At 39.0% G+C, this 27,928-nt stretch overlaps 1 protein-coding gene across 8 annotated transcripts in view; it reads right to left on the bottom strand.

Moving 5' to 3' along the window:
- Positions 1–27,928, bottom strand: part of ELAVL4 (ELAV like RNA binding protein 4) — a 731,770-nt gene that overhangs the window by 140,756 nt on the left and 563,086 nt on the right. For all 8 annotated transcript variants that reach the window (XM_044085981.1, XM_044085982.1, XM_044085986.1 and 5 more), the window contains one exon: positions 12,877–13,030. In XM_044085981.1, the coding sequence (XP_043941916.1) occupies positions 12,877–13,030 (154 nt within the window). The remainder of the gene's footprint in view (positions 1–12,876; positions 13,031–27,928) is intronic.

The following is a 27,928-nucleotide window of genomic DNA, read 5'->3' as shown; positions in this document are numbered from 1 at the left end:
TGCAGCCTCCACAGTTAAATTAAACAAACAAACAAGCAAACTTTCGATTAAATTCGACTAAATGTAACTTTAAGTGCAGATTTTAAAATAAATGCAGTAATCAGTAAAAACAAGTTCAGGCTAGTTCGAAGTAAGCAACAGAAGCTATTTCCAGTGAAAAAAAAGCAAAGATATGTTTGTTAAAGCAATACAGATTCTCACAGCTCAGATGGTGCAGTGGTATGTTGCTGTGAATGTAGAACACAGCATGCATGGTTCGAGACTTGGCAGCGCTGACTCTTTTAGTTTTGGACAAAACAAGGTCTGATGGATAGAGTGATTAAGGCACTTTTAAGAAGGTGTAAGCAGGTTTTCATGACCGTAAGTGATGACAGCACAAGGTTAATCTATTTAGCTTTACTAACTGCCGCTTATTCCCGCGCTAATTTCTTTAAAAGAAAAGAAAAGAAAAATGGGTGATAGGAAAGTGGTGAAAAAAAGGGGCACACAGAGGGAAGTACAGTATGAAAAGTAGCTAGAGATGTGCAGGACAGGTGTAGGAAAGTTCCATAGCTGTCCATTTCTTCTACAGCAACATCTGTAAATTTCTACAGAATTTGGAGGTGAGTTTGGACACTCAAACCCCTGAGAGAGGGGTGAGGACAGCAGTAATGTGTTGTCAAGCCAATTGGACCAGATTACATGTGTCCAGTGGACACATCTGTGAAATGGACAGCTATGTATGGAGTGTAATTTTTTTTTTGAATAGATGCCCCCCTTTTTTTTTTTTTTTTTTGAAGGTGAGAGTTGGATGTTGGGGAAGGATAGTAGGTATATTTGGGGAGGTATGTTGGGTAGGAAGACAGAAAAGACAGACAATACAGCAAACAGGGGTGGTATATGTCACATGTGGGTGGTAAACACCTTGGACGTGGAGGGTGATTGGGAATCAGATGCCCATGAACCCCCAAATGGATACAGTGGAACTGAGGTCCCCACCAATGGGCAGTCACCACTGCACCTTCACAGCCCCAAAGATGACTGTGCTGGGGGCTGGACAGATGGAGCAGGCAGCTCACTACCACTGCCAGGATTCAAACGGTGCCTGTTTGTGCAAAAAGGTAAAACAAGGTTGTGTTTCAAAACAATGAGCTATTGAGGAACTGCTGTCTCTCACTTGACTGTTTTCTGCCTAATACTCTCTTGGTTGGACAATCTGAACTTGTAATTCTGACATTCATGCATGGCAGCTAGTTCTTGTACTGTGTATTAATACTTTACATATTACAACCCGGAAAGCAATGGTTAACACAAAGCACTGTAAGGGATACAGTATACTAGTTTACAGATTACTATACAGGGATCAGATCTTGGTGCATGGAACATTTCATATAGTTGATCTCCTGTTTTACAGCTCCACATTCATTGTCAGATGAGCCTCAATTAATTCATGCTACCAGAGCCATAGTTGCTGTGCAGAACCTGTACACATTTAGATCCATACCACCACATACCAAAGTAAACACAACAGTCTGGGGTTTTTAGTTTTATTGAAGGGTACTGGCACTTTTATTGATAGATATCCTGTACATCAGTATTACTCTGCTAACATCTCATTTATTCATTACACACAGTATACATTTTAACCTACTGGCAGTTGACATTCTACTCCTTTCTATTTATTTGCCCTGAATACTGCAAGCTAGATTTGTACTCACCAGTCTCCCAGCGCAGCCTTAGCAGCCTGCTGGCATATGTTCACAGCCCTCTCTTCTGCAGCTGTACAGGAGATAAAGAAACATTTATGCATACCTATCAATCACATACACAGGCTGGACTTTGGCAAACACTAATACTGATAGTTGCACACTTCTGCAACATTCTGTGCCCATGCATCTTGGGTCCATTGGTCCAAGAGCTCCCTCTTCCTACACTTGAGGTCAGTGAAATGGTGCTATACCTGCTCATCAACTTGAGGGATGCTAATAGCACTGATGAAATCATGTGCGAGATGGTCCCAGCCCTCCACTTAATATCGGGAGCTCTGGTACTGGCCTTGCAGCAGTCTCTCCTCATGGTCTTTCACTAGGAGTTCAACCATGTCCCTGGACTCCTGAGTGTTCCAATGTTGCACCTGAAAGCGTGAATCATCTCCTACGGCAGCCATAGTGCCTACAAGGATGAGCTGCAACTGGTTATGGCTGTACTCCTACCTGTGAGGTTTAACTAGAGCCAAATTCCCACCCTTTTCCATTATTGGACCATTTTGAATATACTGAGCAAAGCTAAGTGACAGGCAACCCCACTTAGCTAAGGCTGGCAGTGCTTAAAGGGATAGATGTTGAGCATTGCTTACCAATGTGCAAATCCACTTAGCTGGGCTACTCATTGCTTAGCATTTACATTTAAGCAATGCTTATACCAGCTTAGCACAGCTGAGTACTACTTAGCATTGCTCACATTTCATTTTATAAAGTATCAGGATTGTGGGATTGATTCATTACTGATTATTATAATTTTATGTTTACCTTCCATGACATCCTCCTATATGCTTTCATTAAATTATATTCTTATGTGACTATACTGTATGGGGCACTTGTGTTTATATGGGGGGTTTCACATCTTTGCTAGACTGACATCTCACTTTTGGACCTGCTACACTACCCTGGTTGACAAAAAAACTGTTGCTACATCATTTAAGTTTACAAAAATAATTTTAACACTACTTTCCCATAGAAAAATAAGTTGCCTGTCTTGGTACTCAAACTGTGAATGCTTGCATGTAAAGCCAGGATTCTAACCACTACAGTATGTCGGCTTGGAAATTTAACCTGTATATTTGCATTTATCTCCTAGGGGATGTTTAAAGCTATGCTATGGACGGCCATGCTTAAACATTCTTTAGGCTTGAAAAAAAAAGTTTATATTACTATGTTATATAAATGAGTCTTCTGGTGTTCTGAGAACTCACTGAGGACTGCAATCATGAAATAATGGCATTGCTTTGGCTTTCAGGTTTCTATCCTTCAGGGACTCCTGCTAATACATATCCTGTTCTCTATTAACTTTCTAAGTGTGTGAGGGCAATTTTTCAGGCATGTCCCTAATTTATTATTTAATTCCCCCTATCATTTGTGACTTTGTCAACATTCACTGCTATAAGGGAATATTGGCATACATTTGCTTTCAGACGTCTACCCTTCCATAATTCATGCTAATGCATGACCTCTTCTCTATCAACTTTCTATGTTTTTGAGGGCTAGATGTGTGTTTTGTCCCTTTTGAGGGATTTATCCCCCATTATGTGTGCATTTGCACACATTTCCTGCTTTAGCGGGTTGCAGAAGTGTCATACGGCACTTTAGCAATGCAGGGGGTGTGTCACAGAACCCGTAACACACCCCCTGGATTGATTTCTTCCTGCCAATGTTTCTTTCAGTGTCCGCAGACACTGAAATGATAATTATCTCATTTTAGTGTCTGTGGACACTGAAATACTGGCATACTATTAGAGTAAATATCTAATATTGTGCCAGTTTGGCTTAAAGTGATGTACGGCACTTTCTAAGTGCAGGGGGCGTGTTCAGTGTCCGTGCACTATTTAGACATGCCCCTGCACTCATTCATGGTTTGGGTCCATATAGGAAGTACAGCAGCGCACCTTCATGAATATTCAAGGTGGGCTGCTGTGCTAAATGGACATGAACCACTCCATGCAAGAATAGCCTTATTTTTGCACGGATTTTGTTGAATCCCGGGGATTAACTTTTAGTCTTGAGGAGAAAGTGCTTTGGCTTTTTTATTGCCCTATAATAATCTTGTGGCCATGGAAATTGATGAGCAAAAAATGTAGTCCTCAGCCGCAGGCTTCTAAAGACAAGCTGAAACATTTATTGCAAAAGGAAAACTTTTCAGTATATTCAGTGTTCTCTTATTTGTTTCCATATAAAAACTGTTATTAGAATAAACCAAGGGTCTTAATCCAGACACTCACCTTTACAAAAGTAAGAGAAAACACATTAACTCTCTCTGTATACTATGATCTGTGAACTTTTGCACCCCATCCTCCACCTCAACAACCCAAAATTATAGACTGTTAAATGCTTTTGTCTAGCTTTTTTTTCTTTTTGCATTGTAATGCCTACATTTCTTGATACTAAAAAAGAAAGAGAAAAAAGGCATTTCTTTACTATATTATCTTTATCACATACAAGAACTAAAATGCTTTACTATAAAATGTGCAAATTATATAATAAAAAGCTCCATAGAAATACTGGGTTTATATCAGAACATTGAAGTATTAAAACTTTGAATGTTCTCATATCGAACACTATTCAGCGAATGCTAAGAATAGCAAAGCTGCAGAACAGCGAATTCTTTCTTTGGGAAAGAATTTGATTGGCCGTTTCTGTGGCTTCGCTCTTCTTAGTGCTGTGGTGGAAAATTATGGGTTGGGTTCAGGTAAGTGTGTGATTGTTTGTACATTAGGGTTAGGGGCGGGTTAAGTGAGTTAGGGTTAGGGCACGGGTTAGGTGTGTGTGCGATAGCGCCAGACTTTAGGGTTAGGGGTGGTTTAAGTGAGTTAGGGTTAGGGCGCAGGTTAGGTGAGTGTGCCATAGTGACGGACCTTAGGGTTAGAGTTTGGGTTAAGGTAAGTGGGTAGATAGTGGTGTATGTTTAATTTAGTGTAGCGTTAGATGTAGGAATTTAAGTGTATGTGTGTGATTGCTGTTTGTTTGATGTGCTTATGTTGTGTGTATGTGTTTCCCATGGAAAAAAAATTGCTGCTCTGAATGTTTGATATTTTCATGTTTAGATGTTTTGGGGCCGATGAAATAGCATTCGCTATTTTTATCTTTTGATAATGTGATATAAACGCAAAATACTAATAAGAATAAAATAGTTTTACTTAGAGTTACCTTTTTCCTTCATCTTCTCTCCTCTGTGTGCCACCAAACATTAATGCACAAAGTGAGGCAAATGCCTTTCAGTTCCCCACAAGTTTAACAAAGTTAAACAAAAAAGCTCTCTCTTTCCATCTTTTATTATACAACCATATTTCACAAATGCAGTTGATGCCTGCAGTTTCACAATTATTCAGTAATTTCCATGTTGCTGGTCTTCTTCCAGTTCATCTCCATTTCCCAGCTCCAGACTCTGGTTTAGTTTCACGGTACTTCAGATTCTTCTATTGAACTCCTCTACTTTTCTCTGTCTCTCGAGCATTTTTCCTTGGAACAATGGAAAAGGTTTCTCTGGCAAAGTCTCTTTTTGCACTTTATTATGAGAAAAATGGGAACCAGAGTATCTTTCTGCTTTGCCTCACTTTTCTTTCCTCCTTATTCTGTTCGGCATCAAAAATGACTTTGATCCTCCAGGGAAAACTATTCTGAAGACAGCTGGATACAGAAGCTTGAATCTCACACCTGCCTCTTGACATTCCCTGATTGCTGGAATAAATATGTTTCACTTCTGCCTGCAGTACAGTGAATAATCTTTTTCCACAAACACTGTACTGTCTGTAATTTTTAATACTTTTCCCTTTTGCCACAGTCTTGTCAGGATCAACTCTTTCTGCTGGTAAGTTGCATCTTTATAAATACAGGTCCTGGCTGCTTTCTCATGGCCACATTTGGAGCACACACACATTGTGCCTTTTCACTTAAGACTTCCTGGTGTGGAATACCAGTCCAGTTACTTATTTGTGCGTTTATAAAATTAATACAGTCTGTTCCTTTTAGTTTCTCTGGTACAGAAGAATATCTCAGATTTTCTCTACATGCTCTGTCCTCTAATTCTACTATTTTTTAAAACATCTCCACCTGAGCAGTCTCATACTCTACCATCTTTTTCTTCATTTTGACCTCTGATTTTTGTAGTTTTTGTCAGCTCATCTGAATATCTGTTTAAAACTTCTTTTATTTTTTTCAGCCTTTTATTTGAGTTGCTATACTCCTTCAATGTTTCATTTATTTTAATTAGCTCTGATCACATTTGACTTATTTTTCCTCCTACATTACTGGAAGCCTTGTCTTGCACCAAAACTGGAGCTTGAAGTGGTTTTTGCTGAACAGCTGCATGATTCTTCCCAGTCAGTATTTTTTCTTTACTTTGTATAGTTGATTTTCTCAATACACTCAGGGCTTAATGGGTACATATCTTCTGTGAATGCTCAAAACTATGGAGTTTTAAGAATGTTTTAGAAAACATATGTACCTGTCTCCTTTCTTCACCTTTTATCCTTAAAAAGGCTAGATTCCTGATTCAACTTATGCCAAACGGGAACTAGTACCTTTCTCAAAGGTAAGCATATTGATTTAGTGCTACCAACAAAGCTTGCACCAGATGGTGGAAATCCATCCATCCTCCTCAGATTGCAGAGGTCACAGACTTAATGAACAAGGTCTAATAACTTAAAGTAGCTTCCACTTTGGGGCATATAGGGAAGATTGGTGAAGTGGCAACCATGGGCTCATCTGATTGATACCTAAACTCCTGTAGTGGTATTCTTGTGCCTTTGCATAAGTCTGCTTTTTACTCCCAACGGAGGTTGATTCTCTGATATGGTGTTACATACTTAGGATATGTTAACACAGCTGCTCTACTGTTAGATATTGCATATAGCTGTTTAGGTAATGTTAGACCACACAGTATGCTTGTATTATATTTTTGTGAATACATTTGCATTTTATTGACTGCATTAGTACTGCATTTCATATATTATCCATAGGGTCACTATACATTGATACAGAAAAATAAAAAAAATTAATAATAAAATTATATTACAATGAAGCTTAGATAAGCGCCCCATAGTTTAGAAAGAGTTCCTGACTTACAATTGTAACATACAAGCATATCTACAGGTTTTGGAAAAATGGTATGAGTGTTCTAAATCTCATTATGTCTGTAGTTGAAACTAAAATCAACCAATTAATACTCTGTGTAACCTACTCCTCCAAGGAATATTCTAGAGAATTATTAACAGCAGGACTGATATGGATCAGCCTTGCTTTATGAGTGATCAGTCATATAATTGTGTTGTATTCTTTATTGTCTAGATAGGATTTAACTGACGTCTGTGGCTTTGGAACATAATTTAATTCTAGGCTTGATAAAAAATACTGCCTCTGCTTGCAGATCTCAGTTACAACAACATAAAATGTGCAAGTACTTTTGATGGGATTTCAGCATTGCATGACTGAAAGAAAGCAATAGTAGTAATCACATGGCTAACAAAAATAACAGATGTATGCTACCAATACAGGCAGCTCCATATGAACTATGGAAGGAGGCAAGTCTGGGTATACTGTAACTTCTATGAAGAGCACTCTTGGCAAACATCAAAGATTGTAGCAGTATTAACTTCATGATATTTAATTGTCATGGTATTAGAAACAAATGGAGAAAAAAGAGCAGACTTTGCATAATTCTATGTTCTCTGAAGGCATGGAAAACTTAATCAATTAAACTGCATAAAAATCTCACTAAAACTAGGATTGCTTTACACAGCCAAAAACTTTCTCACCAATGCAATTAAACTATTCTTGCCAATACTTAGGCTCCACCCCTCACTACCTTATGGCCACCACATCCTTACTAACCACCAGGCATCAGAAAAAGCAAAACTTGAACAATAGCTAAATTTACAGCAAATACCACTTTTCAGAACCCACCACTGTATAGGACTAAAAAGCCTTAACTGGTTAGAACTACCCCATCAACTAACATATACACCGTTTCTTAAAATTATCCAGCATCCATCTGCTTGTCTAGCACCAAATACCATTATACACAATTATATTCCCATTTTATTTCCATTATGATCCAATGACTAAAAACTCTTCTCTGTCTACAAATCTAGTAAATCTGTTGGGCATGGTTTGTACTCGTACCATGTTGCTAAAGCCCAGAACTCCTTGCCTCCTGAAGTTATTCATTTGTTACATGTCCTTACTCCCACTTCTTCACTTGCCTACTACCTTCCAGCAATTTCTCTCACCTGAGTCTCTGCCTAAATATGCCATACCCCTATTTATTTCTCCCACTTCATGTTGCAATTCCTGTTTGTATAACTTACCTTTAATTTCTCTAAACTGGCTAAAATTTCTCTAAATAAATAAATCAATGTCATATAAGTTGTATCTGCTCTCAACCAATGTTTTCATATCATGTCTAATTTGGAATAATTGTTAAACTGTAGATTTTTTATTGTTTTTATTGTATTATATATAAAGATTGTAAAATTATTGTTCTTAAAATATTTTTGTAATAATTTGGAGACTTTCTCACTGGGCCCCCACTGAAAACGGGCACCTACTTAGTCGGACCTTCCTGGTTGTGACGACTGGGGAGACATGGGCGAAGGCTGCCAGCCTAGTCAAATAGAATTTGATATATAATTCTGGCAAATTTAAATAAATGTAAAATACAGGCATGTTTTCTTGAGTGTAAATGAATATTGTGAAATGTGGAACTGCAAATTATGTAACAACATTGCACTCTACTGGACCAGTGAAGCATGTTGTGACCCTTTCATGTTAGAATTTGGCTCCAGTGTGGCTGGATGAAGGTTTCATGCCCACTGTTTTAAGGCTAATGTTTATGACCAGAATTTAGATGTGAAATGTGCTTTATTGCTCTAGTTTCTGTGAGAATATACATGTGAAATTTCTTCTATTGTTGTAAGTTTCTGTGCAGGTATTAGATTACTAAATAATGCAATTTGTGGCCCGAGAACTCAGACCATGTGTTAAGATGATGCAATATGAATACTGGGAAAACCTAAGTGTCAAAATGATGTAATTTGGGAGGGCCTTAGAGACATGTTTGTTAGTAACGTTTATAGGTTCATAGGTTCATAGGTTTATACTAGGCTATCTGCCCTAAGGCATTTATAAGCCTAGCCCAAAGTTTTGTGGCTTACGCCACCCCTTATATGAAAAAATACTGTGCCCATTAGTTTGTTGTGCCTCTGTCCAGCAGTGACACAGAGATGATTCCCGGGGTAAACCTACAATCTCCCATCCACAGGTCAAGATTTCTCTTGAACAGAGCCAGCGAGGTGCTCTGCCTCACATGGACCAGGATTTTATTCCACAGCATAGGGAGTCTCTGAGTGATAAATCTATCCCTCCAGCACGTCCTATTTATATCCGTGCTAAGGTTTAAGTCGCTTGCTCTAGTGGTTTTGGTGGATTTGGATTTTTTGAGGTGGAGCATGTCCATTAATTCTGGGTTGGACATGGCCTTGTATGTCAGGCACATGTCACCTCTGAGCAGACGGTATGCGACTGAATAGAGCTGGAGTTTCTTCAATCTGGCAGCATATGACAGATTTTGGAGTCCCTTTATCCTTTTGGTGAGGAACTTTTGGGGTCTCTCCAATTGCTGCAGATGTCGGGTGAGATACATCCCGAATGGGGCATTGTACTCGATCATTGGTCTGATAAGTGAAGAGTACAGGGGAACAATGACCTCACTAGATCTGGATGTGAATCCGTTCATGATCAGGTGGGCAATGTAGAAGGTCTTTCTAACCACTTTAGCAACGTGAGTGTCAAAAGAAAGGCCACTGTCAACCTGGGTCCCCAGGTCCCTGATAAACTCTTCTGTGCTTAGTGGATTGCCACCTATATGGTAGCTTGGGGTTACCTTGTTTTTCCCGAAGGGTATGACTATACATTTTTTGGCATTTAACTTCAGGCCGTGGCTCTGGCACCAGCTATCTGTTTCCGTGAGTCCCTTCTGAAGGATATCCGTGTCCGATGCACTTTCCACTATGGCGCCCAGTTTGCAGTCGTCTGAAAACTTTGTCAGCCAAAGTCCTCCCATGTTGGTCTGTACTTCTGAGAAGTAGATGCTGAACAATAGGGGGCCAAGGACCGAGCCCTGTGGGACACCACTTGTGACCGGCTTGGAGTCTGACATAGCGCCAGCAACTCTAACCCTGTGGGTTCTGTCCTTAAGCCAGTTTGCAACCCATCTTGTGACATATGGGTTTACATTTAAGCTGGTAAGTTTTTCTGCAATACCCGAGTGGGGTATTGTGTCGAAAGCCTTTGCAAGGTCAAGGTAGGCTGTATGGACTGCCTTTCCCTCATCAATGGCCTTGGTGACTGTTTCGAAGAAGTCGACCAAGTTCAAAAGGCATGATCTGCCCTTGACGAAGCCAAACTGTGTCGAGTCCAATGTCTGCAAGTCCCCTATATCTTTGTTTATGAGCTCCGTTATGATCCTCTCCATACCTTTGCAGACTAGACTTGTTAAGCTTATGGGGCGGTAATTACCAGGGTCCATAGAGGCACTGCCTTTGTGGAGTGGGATCACAGTTGCCGTACACCACTCCTTGGGCACGTATTCTGTGGTAAGGCTGAGATTAAACAGCTGCCTTATGTGCAGGTTTAATTCCTCATTTAGCTCGTGTAGCACACAGCCGGGGACACCATCTGGTCCCATTGATGCTGTGTTTTTAGCTTTAGAGAGAGCAGCTTTCACCTGCGCATTTGAGATGTCTGGGAGGCTACACTCCGCTGGGATAGTTATCTCTCCTTTAGGGGGGGAGAGGGGGATGAAGTTTGCACTGAACCTGTCTGCCAGTATGTTGGCAATGTCTGTGGGTTCAGTGATTTTTGTATCATTTTGGACTAATTCTGAGCATATCTGGGAGTTTCCACCCAGGTTCCTAACCTACCTAAAAAAGGCCTTATGATTGTCCTTTGAATCCATGGCAATTTTTCTCTCAAAATTGGCTTTAGTTGATTTTATGAGTGCTTGTATTTTTTTACTAATAATGATCAGGAGTGACTTCCCTTTTATGGATTTTGTTCTGTCATGTAATAGCTTTCTCCTCTTATTGTAAAGTTTGTTAATGGCTGGGGTCCACCAGACTGGACGTTTGCCCTTTGTGGAAAGAGTCTTGGTTTTATTTGGGATTGCCTGATCCATGCAGTCCTGGAGGTGTTCATAGAAGGCATTTGTAAGGGCTTCTGCAGCTTGGGTTGTGGTTTTCACTGGCTCAGGGGCCTTGAAAGATACCACACCAGTCTTGAGTAGTGTGAAATTTGCTTTAGAGAAGTTCTTCACTGTGGTCTTTTTTGTTTGGGGTGGGGGCGGGATATGGATTTCCAGTGAGATTAGTTTATGATCAGATCTCACCAATGAGGGATATACTTCCGGTGTGGAGCATTTTGTCCCCATGTTTGTGATGAGATCTAGTATATTTTCTCCTCTCGTGGGAACAGTGACTAGCTGTTCCATGGCATTTGAATTTATGAAGTCCAGGAACCATTGGGCTAGAAAGTTAGGGCTTGAGTAATGTTCCCAGTCTATATTCGGGTAGTTGACGTCCCCCAATATGATGGTGTTTGGAGATATATTTATACCCTCCAGTGTAAATACTATTTCTCATAAGAGACTGGAAACGTTTTGACTTTGGACGTCTAACTCAGCACTCTGCCTTATGCTCACATGTAAGTTTTAGCACTGTGATTTCTTGTAGGAATAGTTAAAGCTAGTAAAGATTAATTAGGTATTTTTCTTTGAAATCAGACCTGTCCTACTGTATTATTTTAAGTTTCTGTGTGATCTCTGAACTCTTAGATAGCTCTGTGGTGTAGTAGTTTTGTCTTTGTGTTTTAATTATTTATTATTAAATATTTTTAAAACCTTCTACCTGTGGCTGGCTTGTGTAGAGATAAGCTGTAGAGTACATTGTATGTTTGAAGAGGTTATTGTAATAGGCCACTCTAAAGTAAGCCTTGACTGTTAGTCATACTACCATTGGATTATAATATTGCACAGTAACAATTGGACATCCTTTTCAGGGCCTTTTAGTAGCTGATATTATTAGTTGGGTGGTGGCAGTAATTACTACCGTATGGTCTGGGTAAAGGGGTACAGCTGGAGAATCTGTGTCAGCCTTTCCCAGGAGTGTCTGTGAAGTTGTATAAATACTTATCTCAAAGTGTGTGTGTTGTGTCAGCTACTTGGCAGGGACATGAAGCACTGGCTGGACAGAGAGGGTAGTGGAGGTTTTAGCTTACCCAGCTTGGCTGAGACCTGGACCCTGTAGCTGTGCCAGTGGGGAGTCTTATTAGGGACCTGGAGAGCAAGGGAGCAGCCAGCCCCAGACTGACTGTGATCTTTGTGTGCATTTAAGGGAAATTGTACTTTACTGTGTGTATTAGTTATCCTTTCCTCTTCTGGGAGACGACCTCCCTGGTGTTAGTGGTGAGGATTGAGGCTCCTTGATTGCTGGGCCAGGGCATGGTCGTCACACTAGTAATCAAATGTTAAGAAATAAATAAATAATGACATAGCATTTGAATGAGCCAATAACATCCTCAGGGTGAACTGATACATACTTTTCACAATCATTTACACATTACATTAGACAACGTTTGGCAAGCTTTTGGTATAAGAAAGTTTTACCTTCTCCCCAGTGTGCAATCTCAGATTTAGTTTACTTAAAATCACAGGGTTGTGCATCCAGGGGGGTCTTGCCCCTTTCAAAAACTCTGTTTTTGTACTTTTCAATATTTCTGATGGATGTGCTGCATGATGTACTTATTGTGTCAGAATGTGGTCTCATGAAACTTTCTTTTGTTGTGCATCAACTCAACAGACTACAACATTCTATGATCACATGGTTTATCCCGTGACAACTATAGTTTAAACAAATCAGAAATGTTTACCAGAATCTACAGCTACACAATCTTTTATTGTACAAAAGCAGAATCAGAAAAATAGTTTAGAATTTCTGTAACATTCAAATTTTTACATTTATTCCGCACAAATATTTACTCTTCAAGCAACAATATGTCTTAACTGACTTTACCAAAAAAGTAACCTCCTGAACACTTATGAGCAGAAATAATCAGTAGCCTTTAACAATTTTACCTGTCACTTGATCAACTAGAATTCTTGATGTGATAATGCGTCCATATTGTGAAAATAATTGTTCAAGTTCTTTCTGGCTCATGGTTTTCGGAAGGCCACTAACATAAAGGTTAGCATCCCGGATAGATGCAGAACTGGGTCGAGCATATGACACCTGAAAAAAATACTTCTTTTTAATGAAAGAGCTTCCTGTGATTAGTCAAAAAAAAGTTGAAAAAAATCTCAAAAGACCATTGTACAACTGAAGACATAATACTGAAACAATATAAATATTGCTCAGATATGAAAACATAAAGGTGCAATATTTAAAAGAAATTCATGGTATTCTTAAAATATGCTTAGTCTTCCACTCCCAATATGTAGAGGTTATAGCAGAAGCTATCTTTATTTTGAATGCAGTTGATATATTCTTCCAGTGCTGCACAGAAAATATCACTCACCTGTAAAATCAGTTTGGTAAGCAGCAATTTATTAACATCCCTATACAGATAAGTCTATATTTATTAGGTACTGCGAAAGTTATGTACTTGCCATTTGTATCAAGCATGCATTAAGCAGCTCCACCCCAGCATCTCCCTTTACCCCACTGTTTGCTAGAAGAAGGGATATAAGAATTATATATTTTTAAAGGGACACCTAGCAAACCATTGTTTGTAACATTTGAAGTAATTACTCATTACTTAAACTCAGTTTAGTTTTTGTACCTGCATTCATAACCTCAACAAAACCAGAACTTTATACATGTAAAATGTTACAAAGACCTTTAACACAAAACCAGAACTTTATACATGCAAAATATTACAAAGGCCTTTAACTGACCACAGCAAATCATGTACACCCACTCAATGTCAGCAGGGAGAGTCTATAATAAAAAATCCCTATAAGACAGACGATAAGACATGGAAACCTCAAATATTTCCTAGTTATAGGGGATACCATTGTGCAACCCAGCCACTGGGGATGCACAAGCCAGTGCATTTCTTTGTGCCGGTCCCAAGCCCGGATAAATGGGGAGGGTTGCATCAGGAAGGGCATCCAGCGTAAAATTTTGCCAAATCATACATGCGGACAACAGTACAGATATACATACCGGATCGGTCGAGGCCCGGGTTAACAACGACCGCCACCCGTACTGTTGGCCAACAGGGTGCTGGCGGAAATTGGGCTACTGTTGGCCGAAGGAGGAGAAGAGGGGGAAGGCATGCCCGAAGGCAGGTAAAGGCTGGGACTGTGATAGTGAGGGTCAGAACTTTGAATGTTGGCAGTATGACTGGTATAGAGAGTGAGCTAGCTGATATGATGGACCGAAGGAAGGTTGGTATATTGTGTGTGCAAGAGACCAGATGGAAGGGGAGCAAGGCTAGGTGTATCGGAGGTGGGTTCAAATTGTTTTATCATGGTGTGGATGGGAGGAGAAATGGCGTAGGAGTTATCCTGAAGGAACAGTATGCTAAGAGTGTTCTGGAGGTGAAGAGAGTGTCAGATAGAGTGATGTTTATGAAGCTGGAAACTGATGGTGTAATGATGAATGTTGTTAGTGCATATGCTCCACAAATTGGGTGTGCGATGGAGGAGAAAGAAAAATTCTGGAGTGAGTTGGATGAAATGGTGATGACTCTACCCAAGGGTGAGAGACTGGTGATTGGAGCAGATTTCAATGGGCATGTTGGTGAAGGGAACAGAGGGGATGAGGAAGTGATGGGTAGGTATGGTGTTAAGCAAAGGAATGCAGAAGGTCAGATGGTAGTAGATTTTGTGAAAAGGATGGACATTGCTGTGGTGAATACTTATTTTAACAAGAGGGAGAAGCATAGGGTGACATACAAGAGTGGAGGAAGATGCACACAGGTGGATTATATCTTATGTAGAAGGGCCAGTCTGAAGGAGATTGGAGACTGTAAAGTGGTGGCAGGGGAAAGTGTAGTTAGGCAGCATAGGATGGTGGTTTGTAGGATGACATTGGTGATCAAGAAGAGGAGTATGAGTATGGGGGCAGCATCAAGGATCAAATGGTGGAAATTGAAAAATGGTAATTGTGAGGTGATGTTCAGGGAAGAGTTAAGACAGGCACTTGGTGGCAGTGAAGAGTTACCGAATAGCTGGGTAACTACAGCAGAGCTAGTAAGAGAGATGGCAAGAAAAGTGCTTGGTATGACATCTGGAAAGAGGAAGGAGGACAAGGAGACCTGGCGGTGGAATGAAGAAGTACAGGAGAGTGTACAGAGAAAGATGTTGGTGAAAAAGAAATGGGATTGTCAGAGAGATTAAGAAAGTAGACATGAGTATAAGGAAATGAGGCACATGGCAAAGAGAGAGGTGGCGAAGGCTAAGGATAAGGCATATAAAGAGTTGTATGAAAGGTTGGACACTAAGGAGGGAGAAAAGGACCTGTACTGATTGGCTAGACAGAGGGACCGAGCTAGTAAAGATGTGCAGCAGGTAAGGGTGATAAAGGATAATGAGGGAAATGTACTCATAAGTGAGGAGTGTGTGTTGAGCAGATGGAAAGAGTATTTTGAGGGGCTGATGAATGAAGAGAATGCGAGGGAGAGAAGGTTGGATGATGTGGGGATAGTGAATCATGAAGTGCAGTGGATTAGCTAGGAGGAAGTAAGGATAGCTATGAAGAGGATGAAGAATGGAAAGGCTGTTGGTCCAGATGACATACCTGTGGAAGCATGGAGGTGTTTAGGTGAAATGGCAGTGGAGTTTTTAACTTTGTTTAATTAAATCTTGGAAAGTGAGGGGATGCCTGAGGAATGGAGAAAAAGTGTTTTGGTACTGATATTTAAGAATAAGGGTGATGTGCAGAGCTGTAGTAACTACAGAGGGATTAAACTGATCAGTCACAGCATGAAGTTATGGGAATGAGTAGTGGAAGCTAGGTTAAGAAGGGACGTGATGATTAGTGATCAGCAGTATGGTTTCATGCCAGGAAAGAGCACTACAGATGCAATGTTTGCTCTGAGAGTGTTGATGGAGAAGTACAGAGAAGGTCAGAAGGAGTTGCATTGTGTCTTTGTGGACTTAAAGAAAGCATATGACAGGGTGCCTAGAGAGGAGTTGTGGTATTGTATGAGGAAGTCGGGAGTGTCAGAGAAGTATGTAAGAGTGGTACAGGATATGGATCTATATTAGAACACCGAACATTCAAAATGTCGAGTGTTCTAATATCGAACCCTACCAATTGAAAATACCAAACACAGAACATTCAGAACAGCAAATTTTTTCCTGGGGAAAAAATTTGCTGTTCCAAAACACATACACACAACACAAGCACATCAAACAAACCGCAATCCACACACATACACCTAAAATCTTACACCTAACCCTACACTAAACTATACACACACCACTAACTATCCTCTTACCTTAACCAAAACCCTAACCCTAAGGTCCATCACTATTGCACACACACCTCACCCGCACCCTAACCCTAACTCACCTAACCCGCCCTAACCCTCATGTCCACACAATCACACACGTACCTAACCTGCACCCTAACCCTAACTCACCTAACCCACCCTAACCCTCATGTCCACACAATCGCACACATACCTAACCTGCACTCAATCGCACACTTACCTGAACCCCACCCGTAACTTTCCAACAGAGCGCTGAAAATACCAAAGCAATAGAAATGGACAACCAAATTCTTTCCCTAGGAAAGAATTTGGTTTTCTGCTTCTTTGATATTTTCAGCGTTCGCTGAAGATGGGTCGATATTAGAACACTCAACATTTTAAATGTTCAGTGTTCTAATATAGACCCCAGGATATGTATGAGGGTAGTGTGACAGCGGTGAGGTCTGCGGTGGGAGTGATGGATGCGTTTAAGGTGGAGATGGGATTACATCAAGGATCAGCTCTGAGCCCTTTCTTATTTGCAGTGGTGATGGACAGGTTAACAGATGAGATCAGACAGGAGTCCCCGTGGACTATGATGTTTGCAGATGACATTGTGATCTGTAGTGAGAGTAGGGAACAGGTGGAGGAGACCCTGGAGAGGTGGAGATATGCTCTAGAGAGAAGATGAATGAAGGTCAGCAGGACTAAGACAGAATATATGTGTGTGAATGAGAGGGAGGATAGAGGAATGGTGAGGATGCAAGGAGTAGAGCTGGCGAAGGTGGATGAGTTTAAATACTTGGGATCAGTAGTTCAGAATAATGGTGAGTGTGGAAGAGAGGTGAAGAAGAGAGTACAGGAAGGGTGGAGTGGGTGGAGATGAGTGTCAGGAGTGATTTGTGACAGACGAGTACTGGTAAGAGTGAAAGGGAAGGTCTACAAGAGGGTAGTGAGACCAGCTATGTTATATGGGTTGGAGACAGTGGCACTGACAAAAAGGCAAGAGTCAGAGCTTGGTGTGGCAGAGTTGAAGATGTTAAGATTTGCACTGGGTGTGACGAGGATGGACAGGATTAGGAATAAGTATATTAGAGGGTCAGCCCAGGTTGGAAGGTTTGGAGACAAAGCCAGAGAGGCAAGATTACATTGGTTTGGACATGTGCTGAGGAGGGATGCAGAGTATATTGGGAAAAAGATGCTAAGGATGAAGCTGCCAGGTAACAGGAAAAGAGAAAGGCCTAAGGTAAGGTTTATGGATGTGGTGAGAGAGGACATCCAGGTGGTTGGTGTGACAGAGCATGATGCAGAGGACAGGAAGAAATGGAAACAGTTGATCCACTGTGGCGACCCCTAACAGGAGCAGCCGAAAGAAGAAGAATAAGGTGACGCCATTGTACATAAAACAGACAAAACTCATTGGATTTGGAGTTTGTGATACTGTGATGTCACCTAGGGCAAAAATTTAGGGGCATCTCAACTTGATTAGAAAGGATTAACTTATGCCATGGTAAGTGTTCATTGGATTATATCTTATAGCTTCCTAAGCCATTGGTTAGTAGTCCATGGAGGAAAGTTTTGAATTGGATTGATACCCCACAGATGGAAAAAAATTCTTCCTAACTATCATAGTTTATATATTAACTTATTATTTAACTACAAATGTTTTTATCTGAATCCTTTTTGTCAGGCTGAATGTAAATACTGTAAATAGTTATTGAATGTTATGAATGTATTAAATTATTGTGTTATTTCATCAAAATAAAAATCATTTGAGTAAAAAAAAGAATATCTTACAGCAACCATTAGAAAAACAAACTTGCTTTGCAACAAATTTGACTATCACATTGATGTGAACAGTTTAAAAAGGATCTCCAACTTGTATATGCAAAAAGATACAGTGTGATTACTGAATACCCTAACAAACATGGTAAAATACAGCAACTCAACATGTCAGGATATGCGGTCACATTCCATCAGTGGCTAAGAACATGGTGTTACAGACAGCAGATGCATAGACAAAGGTGGCTTTGCTAAGTCTTAATAAATGAGTGACTTTCTTCTCCTTAGAAGATGTTATGTGTTCCATTACTGAAACATGGCTGAAAGATCTAAAATATACATACATAACTATATACTGCTTCCTTACAGCAAATCTGATAGGATGGATAAAAATATCTCAATATTTGTAAAGGAGCACTTAAAAGTCAGAAGCTAGCAAAATAGTGCAAGGCCTATATGGGTCTATATTATAAGATCGGCGGTTGAAAACATCGAACATCATATGGTCGACACCATATGAGCAATGTCTTCAAACATCGAACTTATAAAAACAACAACAACAAAAAAAGTACATAACACCCCTCACATGGGGGGGCTGCACCCCCCGCTACTTAAATATACCAACTCCGAGACTGCACTACATTGCAGTAAACGGAAATCTCCCCTTACGGAGATTTCTGTTTACACGTCCGATGTGCACTTTCGCTATTCTTGTGTCAACAATATCAGCTTCGATATTGTCGGCTTTCAAGAATATAATATAGACCCATTTTATATTCCTTACAGAATAAAGAGATTTACTGTCTAAACATTAGGATGGAAAATCTATGAAAATACAAGTCATAGATTTATAGCTTTGTATTTCTTGTATCTGTATGACGAGATTGATTAGGTACATACTAAAACACACATTATATTCGGAAATTGAAAAAAATATATATATCATAGGATCATATGAGGCTACTAGGATAATGGCCCTAGGACCCTTACAAGCCTAGCCAAGAAATATCCAGGCCTAAAAAACAAAACTCAAATGTAAACAATCTCAAAGCACACAAGAACCAAAAAGGCAGAACAGCACACCTCTACTTGGCAGAATAAATGTTTAATTGATTAGCACTTTCATTTCTTTGAGTAGAAACTTCTTCAGATAAAAAACACACAACAAACAGAGTCAGACTAATTTATAAGCTCAGGTGATCTAAAAACAGATCATATAACCACCGAGCCCTCAAACAAAACAAGCTGCCTTTTTAAAACAGTAGCAAATATATAAAGATATAAAATGCAAACAACATGATAGTTTAAAAAGCTATAAACAGGTTGCAGGTGCACATTTAAATTTACAGATAATAATAATGAGCCTTATCTCTCTAATACTTTCAACTTTAAAATACATGCCAGCAATATTTGGTCATTCAAACCTAGCCAATTGTTACCATTTAAGCACAACTGCCAGTGCAGCTCACACCTCTCTATATTTAGAGACCATGTACCACCCCTCATATTAGGTATAACTTTTTCTAGAATAATACACTTAACGTCATGTCCATTTCCACGTTTTGATACTAACCTCAGTACACATTACATTTGTCACAGTCTCCAAATTGTCCAGTGTGGTACCTAAAATGGACAAAAAATGTTTCTGTTCATGTTTATTCATGACCTGCAGCACTAAATTGTCTATAAAGCAAGTCAGATAGCCACATTTTTGAAACATTTCTTTAAGTAAGAAACATTCATCCCAGCAGGTTTTATCCAAGGTGGTCATTCGAGTGGCCCAAACAAACTGGCGCTTGATAGCCACCTTCTTCTGGACAAGTGGGTGTGCACTTGAAAAATGAAAAACAAAACTTTGAGTACATAGACTTCCTGTAAATTTTAGACGGGACCCTCTTATTGCTTGTATCTTTCATCAACCAGATGTCCAGGTAAATGGTATGAATCTCATGCCATTCATGTGTAAACTCTAAGAAACTGGTGGTTTGATTAATATATGACAAAAAGTGTGGGATGTTATTCTTCTCACCATCACATGAAATAAGGATGTCATCCAAAAAGCGTGTGTAAAAAGTACAGGATCCAAAAAACTCAGAGGTGAATAAGTAGTACTTTTCCCATTGGATCATGAGTATGTTGGTGAGTGAGCCCCCACAAGCTGACCCCATGGCAACACCTTTCCATCGCAAATATAGCTCTTTCTCGAACAGGTGTTAGGTTTCCAACTGATTGTTGAATCTCATAAACATCTACTTTGGGATATAGGTTTTGCAATGAAGAGCCAGGAAGTGCTCCTTCTGCCATCATGGGAAAACCATGGGCCAGAAAAACAAAACTCAGATGTAAACAACCTCAAAGCACATAGGAACAGAAAAGGCAGAGAAGCACATCTATACTTGGCAGAATAAATGTTTAATTGATTAGTGATTTTGCTTCTTTGAATAGAGACTTCAGATAAAAAACACACAACAAACAGACTAATTTATAAACTTATGTGATCTAAAAACAGGCCATGTGACCGCCAAGCCCTCAAACAGATCAAGTTACCTTTTTTTAAATTAACAGTAGCAAATATATAAAGAACATATAAAATGCACACAATATGAAAGTTTAAAAAGCTCTAAACAACTTGCAGGTGTAAATTTAAAATTATGGATAATTTATTTTATGGATAATAATAATAAACAACAAAGTAGCCAAGTTTTCAACCAATGCAAAATACTCTTCCCATCATTGCCTTGCCCTAAAACCACTTAGCTGGCTCGAACTTCCACATTATCTAATCTACCTACAGCTAATCAGAGCTCACAAAATCATTTACAAACCCTCAGACCGCCCAGCCCTCTCTTTCATCTTAACCCACTACTACCCAAATAGGCCACTTAGATCTGAAAATCAACATCTTCTGCAAGTAGACAAACCTAAACACCCTCCCGGCAACATGCTTTATTCCTTCTCTGTTGCCAAGTTTTGAAACTCTCTCCCATTAGCTATCAGAACCTCCAGTAATATCTCTTCCTTCAAAAAATCTTTGCAACAAAACCTCTCCACCTTATGACAATGCACATGTCTCAGTTCTCATCCATCCAAAATTTCACCAACTATACTCTGTTTGTTCACACCTTAATTTACATCCTTACCTCTTCAAACTTTCTATTTTTCTACTCAAAACAAATAATTTAACTTTTTCCTTTACTATCCATCTTTGCCCTTCTGGCTATATACACCTTCTCTCTACTCTGCTGTCCATACCTGTCAACCTTGAAACATCAAAAATCTGGACAAGGCCCATGAAAATAGGTACAAATCTGTACGCTGATTAACATAAAATTTGCATACATAATGACACAACCCCACCCACTCCAATGGAATTGTGGGATACCAACTTTCAAGCACAAAGTGAAGAACAGAACCAAAATATAGCACCAGAGTCCCCCTGCAGCCATTCCAATGTCCCATTACTTGGCTATTTTATCCCATTTACCATAAACACTAATGTGTGCATACTGTTTACTTCCATAATGATTATTTGTATTTTATTTTTACATTTTATAGCACAATGCACAAACAATAATCGATATCTGCTAAACAAAGCAATACCGTCTCATAAAATAGACTTGGCATTAAAACTTCTCTGCCCTTGAAACTCACATTCATTGAAACAGCATTGAAATGAGGCCCCTTGCACACAAAAGAAACATACATGCCTTCTTTGACACACATTCCTGACTTAATTAAATTATATTCCTTGTATAATACAACACACTTGTTACACTTAAGACAGAGCGCATATTAAATTTGTTTAAACATTTTTCCAGTAGGCAATGAAACAAAATGCATGAGCTACTAATGACAAAACTGCCCTATTCAGAAAATTTCCATGATAAAAGTCTATTTTTACACACAAACATATATATATATATATATATATATATATATATATATATATATATAAAATATATGGAATGACAGTAGTGTAAGCCATAGGCATCTTGCACAGCTTCTTGGCACTTATTTTCAATTTCACTTTTCTTTTGGGGGGGAGCAAAAACTAGGGACACATCAACATACCACTAAGCCACATCAGCAATTTTATGAAAGACAGGAAGACTGAAACTTAAGTGGCTATCATTTAATGAGTTCAGTTCTCCCTTCACACCATAGCTCTCAACCTCTTAGCACAAAAAACCTGGACAAAGCTAATAATGGGGGAATACAGCCCCAAAATAGGGACACATTGTAAATGCTGATCTTATAAATGTAGAAAATTGCTAGAATAAAAGGTTTCGTGTTACCATATATTTTCTGAAGAATATGAAGTCTGAAATTCAAATGCCAAAATCCTGAAAACCACAGATTTAATGAGGAACCAAGCAAAAATATAAGGCGTAAATTTACAAGTGATGGTAGCTAGGGACTTTAGGCTCTTTTTACCTCTACCCAAGGTACAAGGTTTGAGCCCGAGCACCTCTAGCCACCAGATGTATTCAGGTGGGGGCATTTTCACACTAACACACACAACCCTACGGCTAGTTTAGATTGTCCAATCCACCTACTGCATGTCTTTGTAATGTGGCAGGAAACCGGAGCACCCAGAGGAAACCCATGTAACTTCAGGTAGGAGATGCAGACTCTGCACAGAAGGCACTCCAGCTGAGAATCAAACTGGAGAACCTCTTGCTGTGAGGTGACGCTAACCACCGCACCACCACATATACACATAATCATGCCTATATCAATATGAATGCATGTGTGTGTGTGTTAGCTATATAAACATATAGAAATGTAAGAGAATAACATAACACCCGCAAATTCAAAATAAAAGAAAGTCGCATAATGAAAAATGGTTGTGACGCAGTGAATGGTTTCATATTCTATTTGCTTTTCATTGATTATTCAGCTTTCTTGGAAGTAAACCTATCAGGTGAATTGCTCACATCTAATATTTCAGTATTTTGCATTTATTTCATAAGAATCATAAACTGTGATTCATTCAAAATATATTGCAAGACAAAGCAATATGTTATATTCTGTGGCAAGATACCACTATAGGTGATATGCTATTAAAAAGCAGTGTTGTTGCAAATCAAAAATGCTTTTCAGGTACATTTTCATTATATTATCTTGAAATGCAGCCTAGAAATTCTTGAAACATTATCATGCATAACAAGCAATAGATTTGCTTTTCTGTATTTATACTGTAAACACTCCATGCTTACGGTCTAGATAAAAGGAACATTCTTTGTGCTGAGTAAAACAAAAATGTAACCTTGAAAAAGCTGCATATATTCACTAGTCTGCATTTTCTTGAACACAGAACATTGTTTCAGGCATCAGAATTGGTCAGCTAAAATGCTATTCTGAAATTGATTTATGTATATGATTCATGCCGAGAGGTGCTGAAACATTCTAGGTGATACTTATCCTTTTTTTTTGTTACAGAATTAGGGTTTCTGTATTTTAGCAAAAAATCATTTATCATTTTTATGCTAGTAGTTAAAATGGTATATGCCTACAGGATGCCTCAAGACAAGTATATTTTGCTAGTCATTTAATGGAAAGTTAAAGTTTTGTTGTATAGACAACAGAAGCTATTCCTCAAATCAGATATATAACTGAACACCATTAAAATTATTAAAGCATGTCATAGGTTTACAATTCAACCTTAATACTGGCTATTGCAACAGATATTTAAAGACTTTTAAAAACAAAGTGCATCTATTGAAATATCTATCTCTAGAAGAATGGAAGCTGCTTGACTTTGTGCTTTTTCAGTTTTACTGCAACTTACTGAGAAATGGCACGCATGCAGACACACACACACCACTTTCTCTCCTTTTGTGCAAGTACCATGCAGAAATGCTCTGTTTGAATGTCAACAGTAGCAGTTGTGCAGAAATGCAACCGCGTTTGCAGTACTTTCCCAAGCAGGCTAACACACCACTACTTGTAGTGGTTCACGTACTTTACAGAGCTCCCATTCGTTTGAAGTACTTTAAGCAACAACTCATCGTGCAGAAATAGCAGAGCTCCCAAGCAGGCTTCTCGTTAAAAAAAATAAACTGCCCTCGCATGCATTAACACAGGCATACCCCTTCTGAAAATAAGAACCCAACCTACCCTTTCAAACGTCACAGCATGTCAAGCCAGGAGCCAGCCAGAAATCTGAGAAAATGCAGCAGTAAGTCAGGAGCTCCGTATCGCAATTGCATTCTAGTTTCTTTGTAGAGATATTGCCAAACAATCATTCTAAACACATCTTTCAGGTGTTGCGACTATACAAACAGTGTTAAGCATAACGGCTCACAGTAATTGAGTGCAGGCTGCAGCCAAAAGCTAATGTTTCCCCGCTCTCCATTTGAACAGCCGGACCTGGAATGCAAGCTCAATTCCGACAGGCTGGAACCACCGACGTAACTGACGTCATCACTCATGTGATGACGTTAGCTCAAAAATGGAAAAAAAAATAAAAATAAAAAATAGCTGAGAAAAACTCGGAAATGAAGGGGTGCCACTCAGGAATCGTGGCACCCCATTAATTGGACCCCAAAACTCGGTAAAAACAGAGTCATTCGGGACAGTTGAGAGGTATGCTGCTGCCTATAACCCCAAAACACCTTGAAAATACTGCTAAGATATTGCTTGCTTTAGTATATTATCTTTAGTGTATAATAATTTTATTCCCTTGACCAGTTTGTAACTTTTATCTTTTACCTATAAATCTGTACATATCATGTGTTTGCACACTTTCAGCTATTGTGTATTACTGTTTTCTTTTGTAAATAGTGCTTATATCTCCAAATTGTTCTATACTTTATGTACTGTTTTATATTTTATGTACTGTTGTATTGTGGAGCTTTTCTCACCGGGCCTCCACTGAAAATGGGTTCTTTGGGCCCAGTGGACTTTCCTAGTAAACAAATGCCAATAAATAAAAAAAATAATAAATAATAAATCTTATTTCTCCAGTGCTTTCAACTTTAAAATACATGCCAGCGATATTTGGTCATTCAAACTTGGCCAATTGTTAGCATTTAAACAAAATTATGAGTATAGCTCACAGCTCTCTATATTTAGAGACCATGCACCACCACTCACATTACGCGTAACCTTTTTTAGAATAATAAATTTAAAGTCATGTACAGGGTTCTCTTCCACATGTTTTGATAGGGCATTTGTTTCCTTTTTCTTCTTAATTTTATAGTTTTGCTTGTAGACACAGTCTTTTAATCAGCTCGGTTGTCCTAAGTAAAACACAGGGCATAAGCCGCAAAGTGCACACTGAACTACCCCCCCTTGTTTCACCATTAAAATAATAAAGTATTTTAATTTTAAACCATTCACTTTAATATTGTCACCTACAAGTACATGCTTGCAATAACCACAGTGACCACATTTTTTTCATGCCATAATTTTCTTTTTTGGGAACTTTTAAGGTTTCAAACACTTTTTTAAGATTTTTACGTTTTCTATATATAACGTTTGGTCTGTCCTCCACATTGTTGCTTATTTGTCTGTCATCTCTTATAAGGCACCAGTTTCTGTCTACTATAGATCTAATTATACTGGTATCCAGGGTATACATAGTAATGAAATAATCTTTAAAATTTCTGTTTTTGCTCATACTAACCTCAGTACACATTACTTTTATCACAGTCTCCAAATTGTCCAATGTGGTACCTAAAATAGGCAGAAAATGCCTCCGTTCATGTTTATTCATGACCTTCAGCATTAAATTGTCTATAAAACAAGTTGGATAGCAATGTTTTTGGAACATTTCTTTAAGTAAGAAACATTCATCCCAGCAGGTTTTATCTAAGGTGATCAATCGAGTGGCCCGAGCAAACTGGCCCTTGACAACCGCCTTCTTCTGGACAAGTGGGTGTGCACTTGAAAAATGCAAAAAAAAGTTTGAGTATGTAGACTTCCTGTAAATTTTAGACAGGAACCTCTTATTGCTTGTCTCTTTCATCAACTAGATGTCCAGGTAAACGATATAAATCTTATGCCATTCGTGTGTAAACTGTAAAAAACTGGTGGTTTGATTAATATATGGCAAAAAGTGTGTGATATTATTCTTCTCATCACATGAAATAAAAATGTCATCCAAAAAGCATGTGTAAAAAGTACAGGATCCAAAAAACTCAGAGCTGAATAAGTAATATTTTTCCCATTGGATCATGACTATGTTGGTGAGTGAGCCCTCACAAGCTGACCCCATGGGAACACCCTTCCGTTGCAAATATAGCTGTTTCTCAAACAGGATGTAGTTATTTTTTAATAGTGTTTCTAATAGATTTTCATATAGGTTGATCTTGTCTTGATTAATTCCTTTTTCAAACAGAAAGTCTGTAAACCAAGTTCATGTGGTATTGCCATTAATAGTGAGGAAAATATATGAATCTTTATATGTTATTTTGTTTATTTTTCCTAAAAAGTCCCAAAAATCATGGCCAAGGTAAAATATAATTTACACTGTGTAGTACCTTATACCTCCTATAGTGGAAACCCATGGGCTGTTTGCAAATAACTCCTTAAGGGCATACCAGTGTTTCAGCTACATGGCTTATGAAAGCCCATGACTTATTACTTTTTTGAGCCTTTAGTTGTTCATTCATACCAGTGAGGCTATACCCCACTAGGTGTAGACATGTCATGGTTTGCCTTCATTCAAAGCTCATCAGTACAGGATAAGTGGATTGTTTGGACATACTTTGGAGACAAAGAGCTTAAAAACAAGCCTGATATCTGTAAACATTTGAGTAACTGCAAAATATCTGAAATCACATCCAAATCATTGGGTAAAAAGTTACACAGATAAATCATTAAGTAAAAACTACAAGAAAGACCCAGCCAAGCTATAATCTTCACTAAGTAATACTTAAAACTTCTTGTAGTGGAGGTCCATTGGATATGTGCAATCAATCTTTGGACATAGTAGTATTTCAGCTATGTGGTTTCTGAATGCCCATGACTTTTTACTTTTTTAAAGTCTTTACTGATTTATTTAGTCTAATGAGGCCAAACCCAACTAGCTGTAAAAATGCCATGTTTTGCCCCTTTTCTAAAACACATCAGTCAATATATGTCATTTCTTCCTCCCCTGAGTCTGAAGTATCCAAATCCTTCTGGGAAAGCAGCTCCCTTCTTTTAGCAGAGGGTACTTCTAAGTCTGTATGTTCTTCAGCAGTTGGTTGTCTGGATTTTTTAAAAAAGGTCTTAGGAGGGAGCCTACAAAGGAGGTGGGGGAGGGTGTGGGAGTACTCGGCCAGTGCTGAGACAAGCTGACCAATGTCTGCTTGAGAGTCTTGGGCCTATTCTCTGGACTCTGGCCTATGGCCTAGAGGTCTTGCCATATTTGGAAACTTCTTTTTTCTGGTGGGGGGGGGGTAGTGAAATGGCTGGTGGATGACATTTTGAAGTACGACCAGACAAATACCCTCTTCAGTGATAAATATTTATAAACAGATACCGCCCTGTGCTATATGCCCCTTTAACTAAAAGCACAATGGGGACAAAGGGGCACATTGTGTTTTGGATCTACACAGACAAAAAAGACACAAGTTAGGGAAATCATTAACTTGTATCTGTTTTCTGCATGTAAAATAGTTAGTAATCTTCACAGAAGTCAACTAGAGTTATCGTAGTTCAAAATAATATGGCAACATTAGCAAAAAAGTTATTTCCCCCAGCAGAGTACATATCTCAGACTCAAAAATCATGCTGTCCTGGTGGACTGTCAATGCAACTGGAGACTCAAGCTGCTAATAGAAACTGCAGTAAGAAAGATTTGAATATAACATTACCTAATATCCTTATATACTACTGACATCCTGATGTGTGTGTGTGTGTGTGTTGTGTGGGAAAGTCTGACCGACATGGAAGAGGACGAGTTAAGAGCTGTAGATGTCATGCAGCTGTCTGCT

This window comes from Protopterus annectens, chromosome 10.part0 (genome assembly GCF_019279795.1).
Source record: "Protopterus annectens isolate FY-2018-M chromosome 10.part0, PAN1.0, whole genome shotgun sequence".
Lineage (NCBI taxonomy): Eukaryota > Metazoa > Chordata > Ceratodontiformes > Protopteridae > Protopterus > Protopterus annectens.
This window is presented reverse-complemented; position numbering and strand designations above follow the sequence as displayed.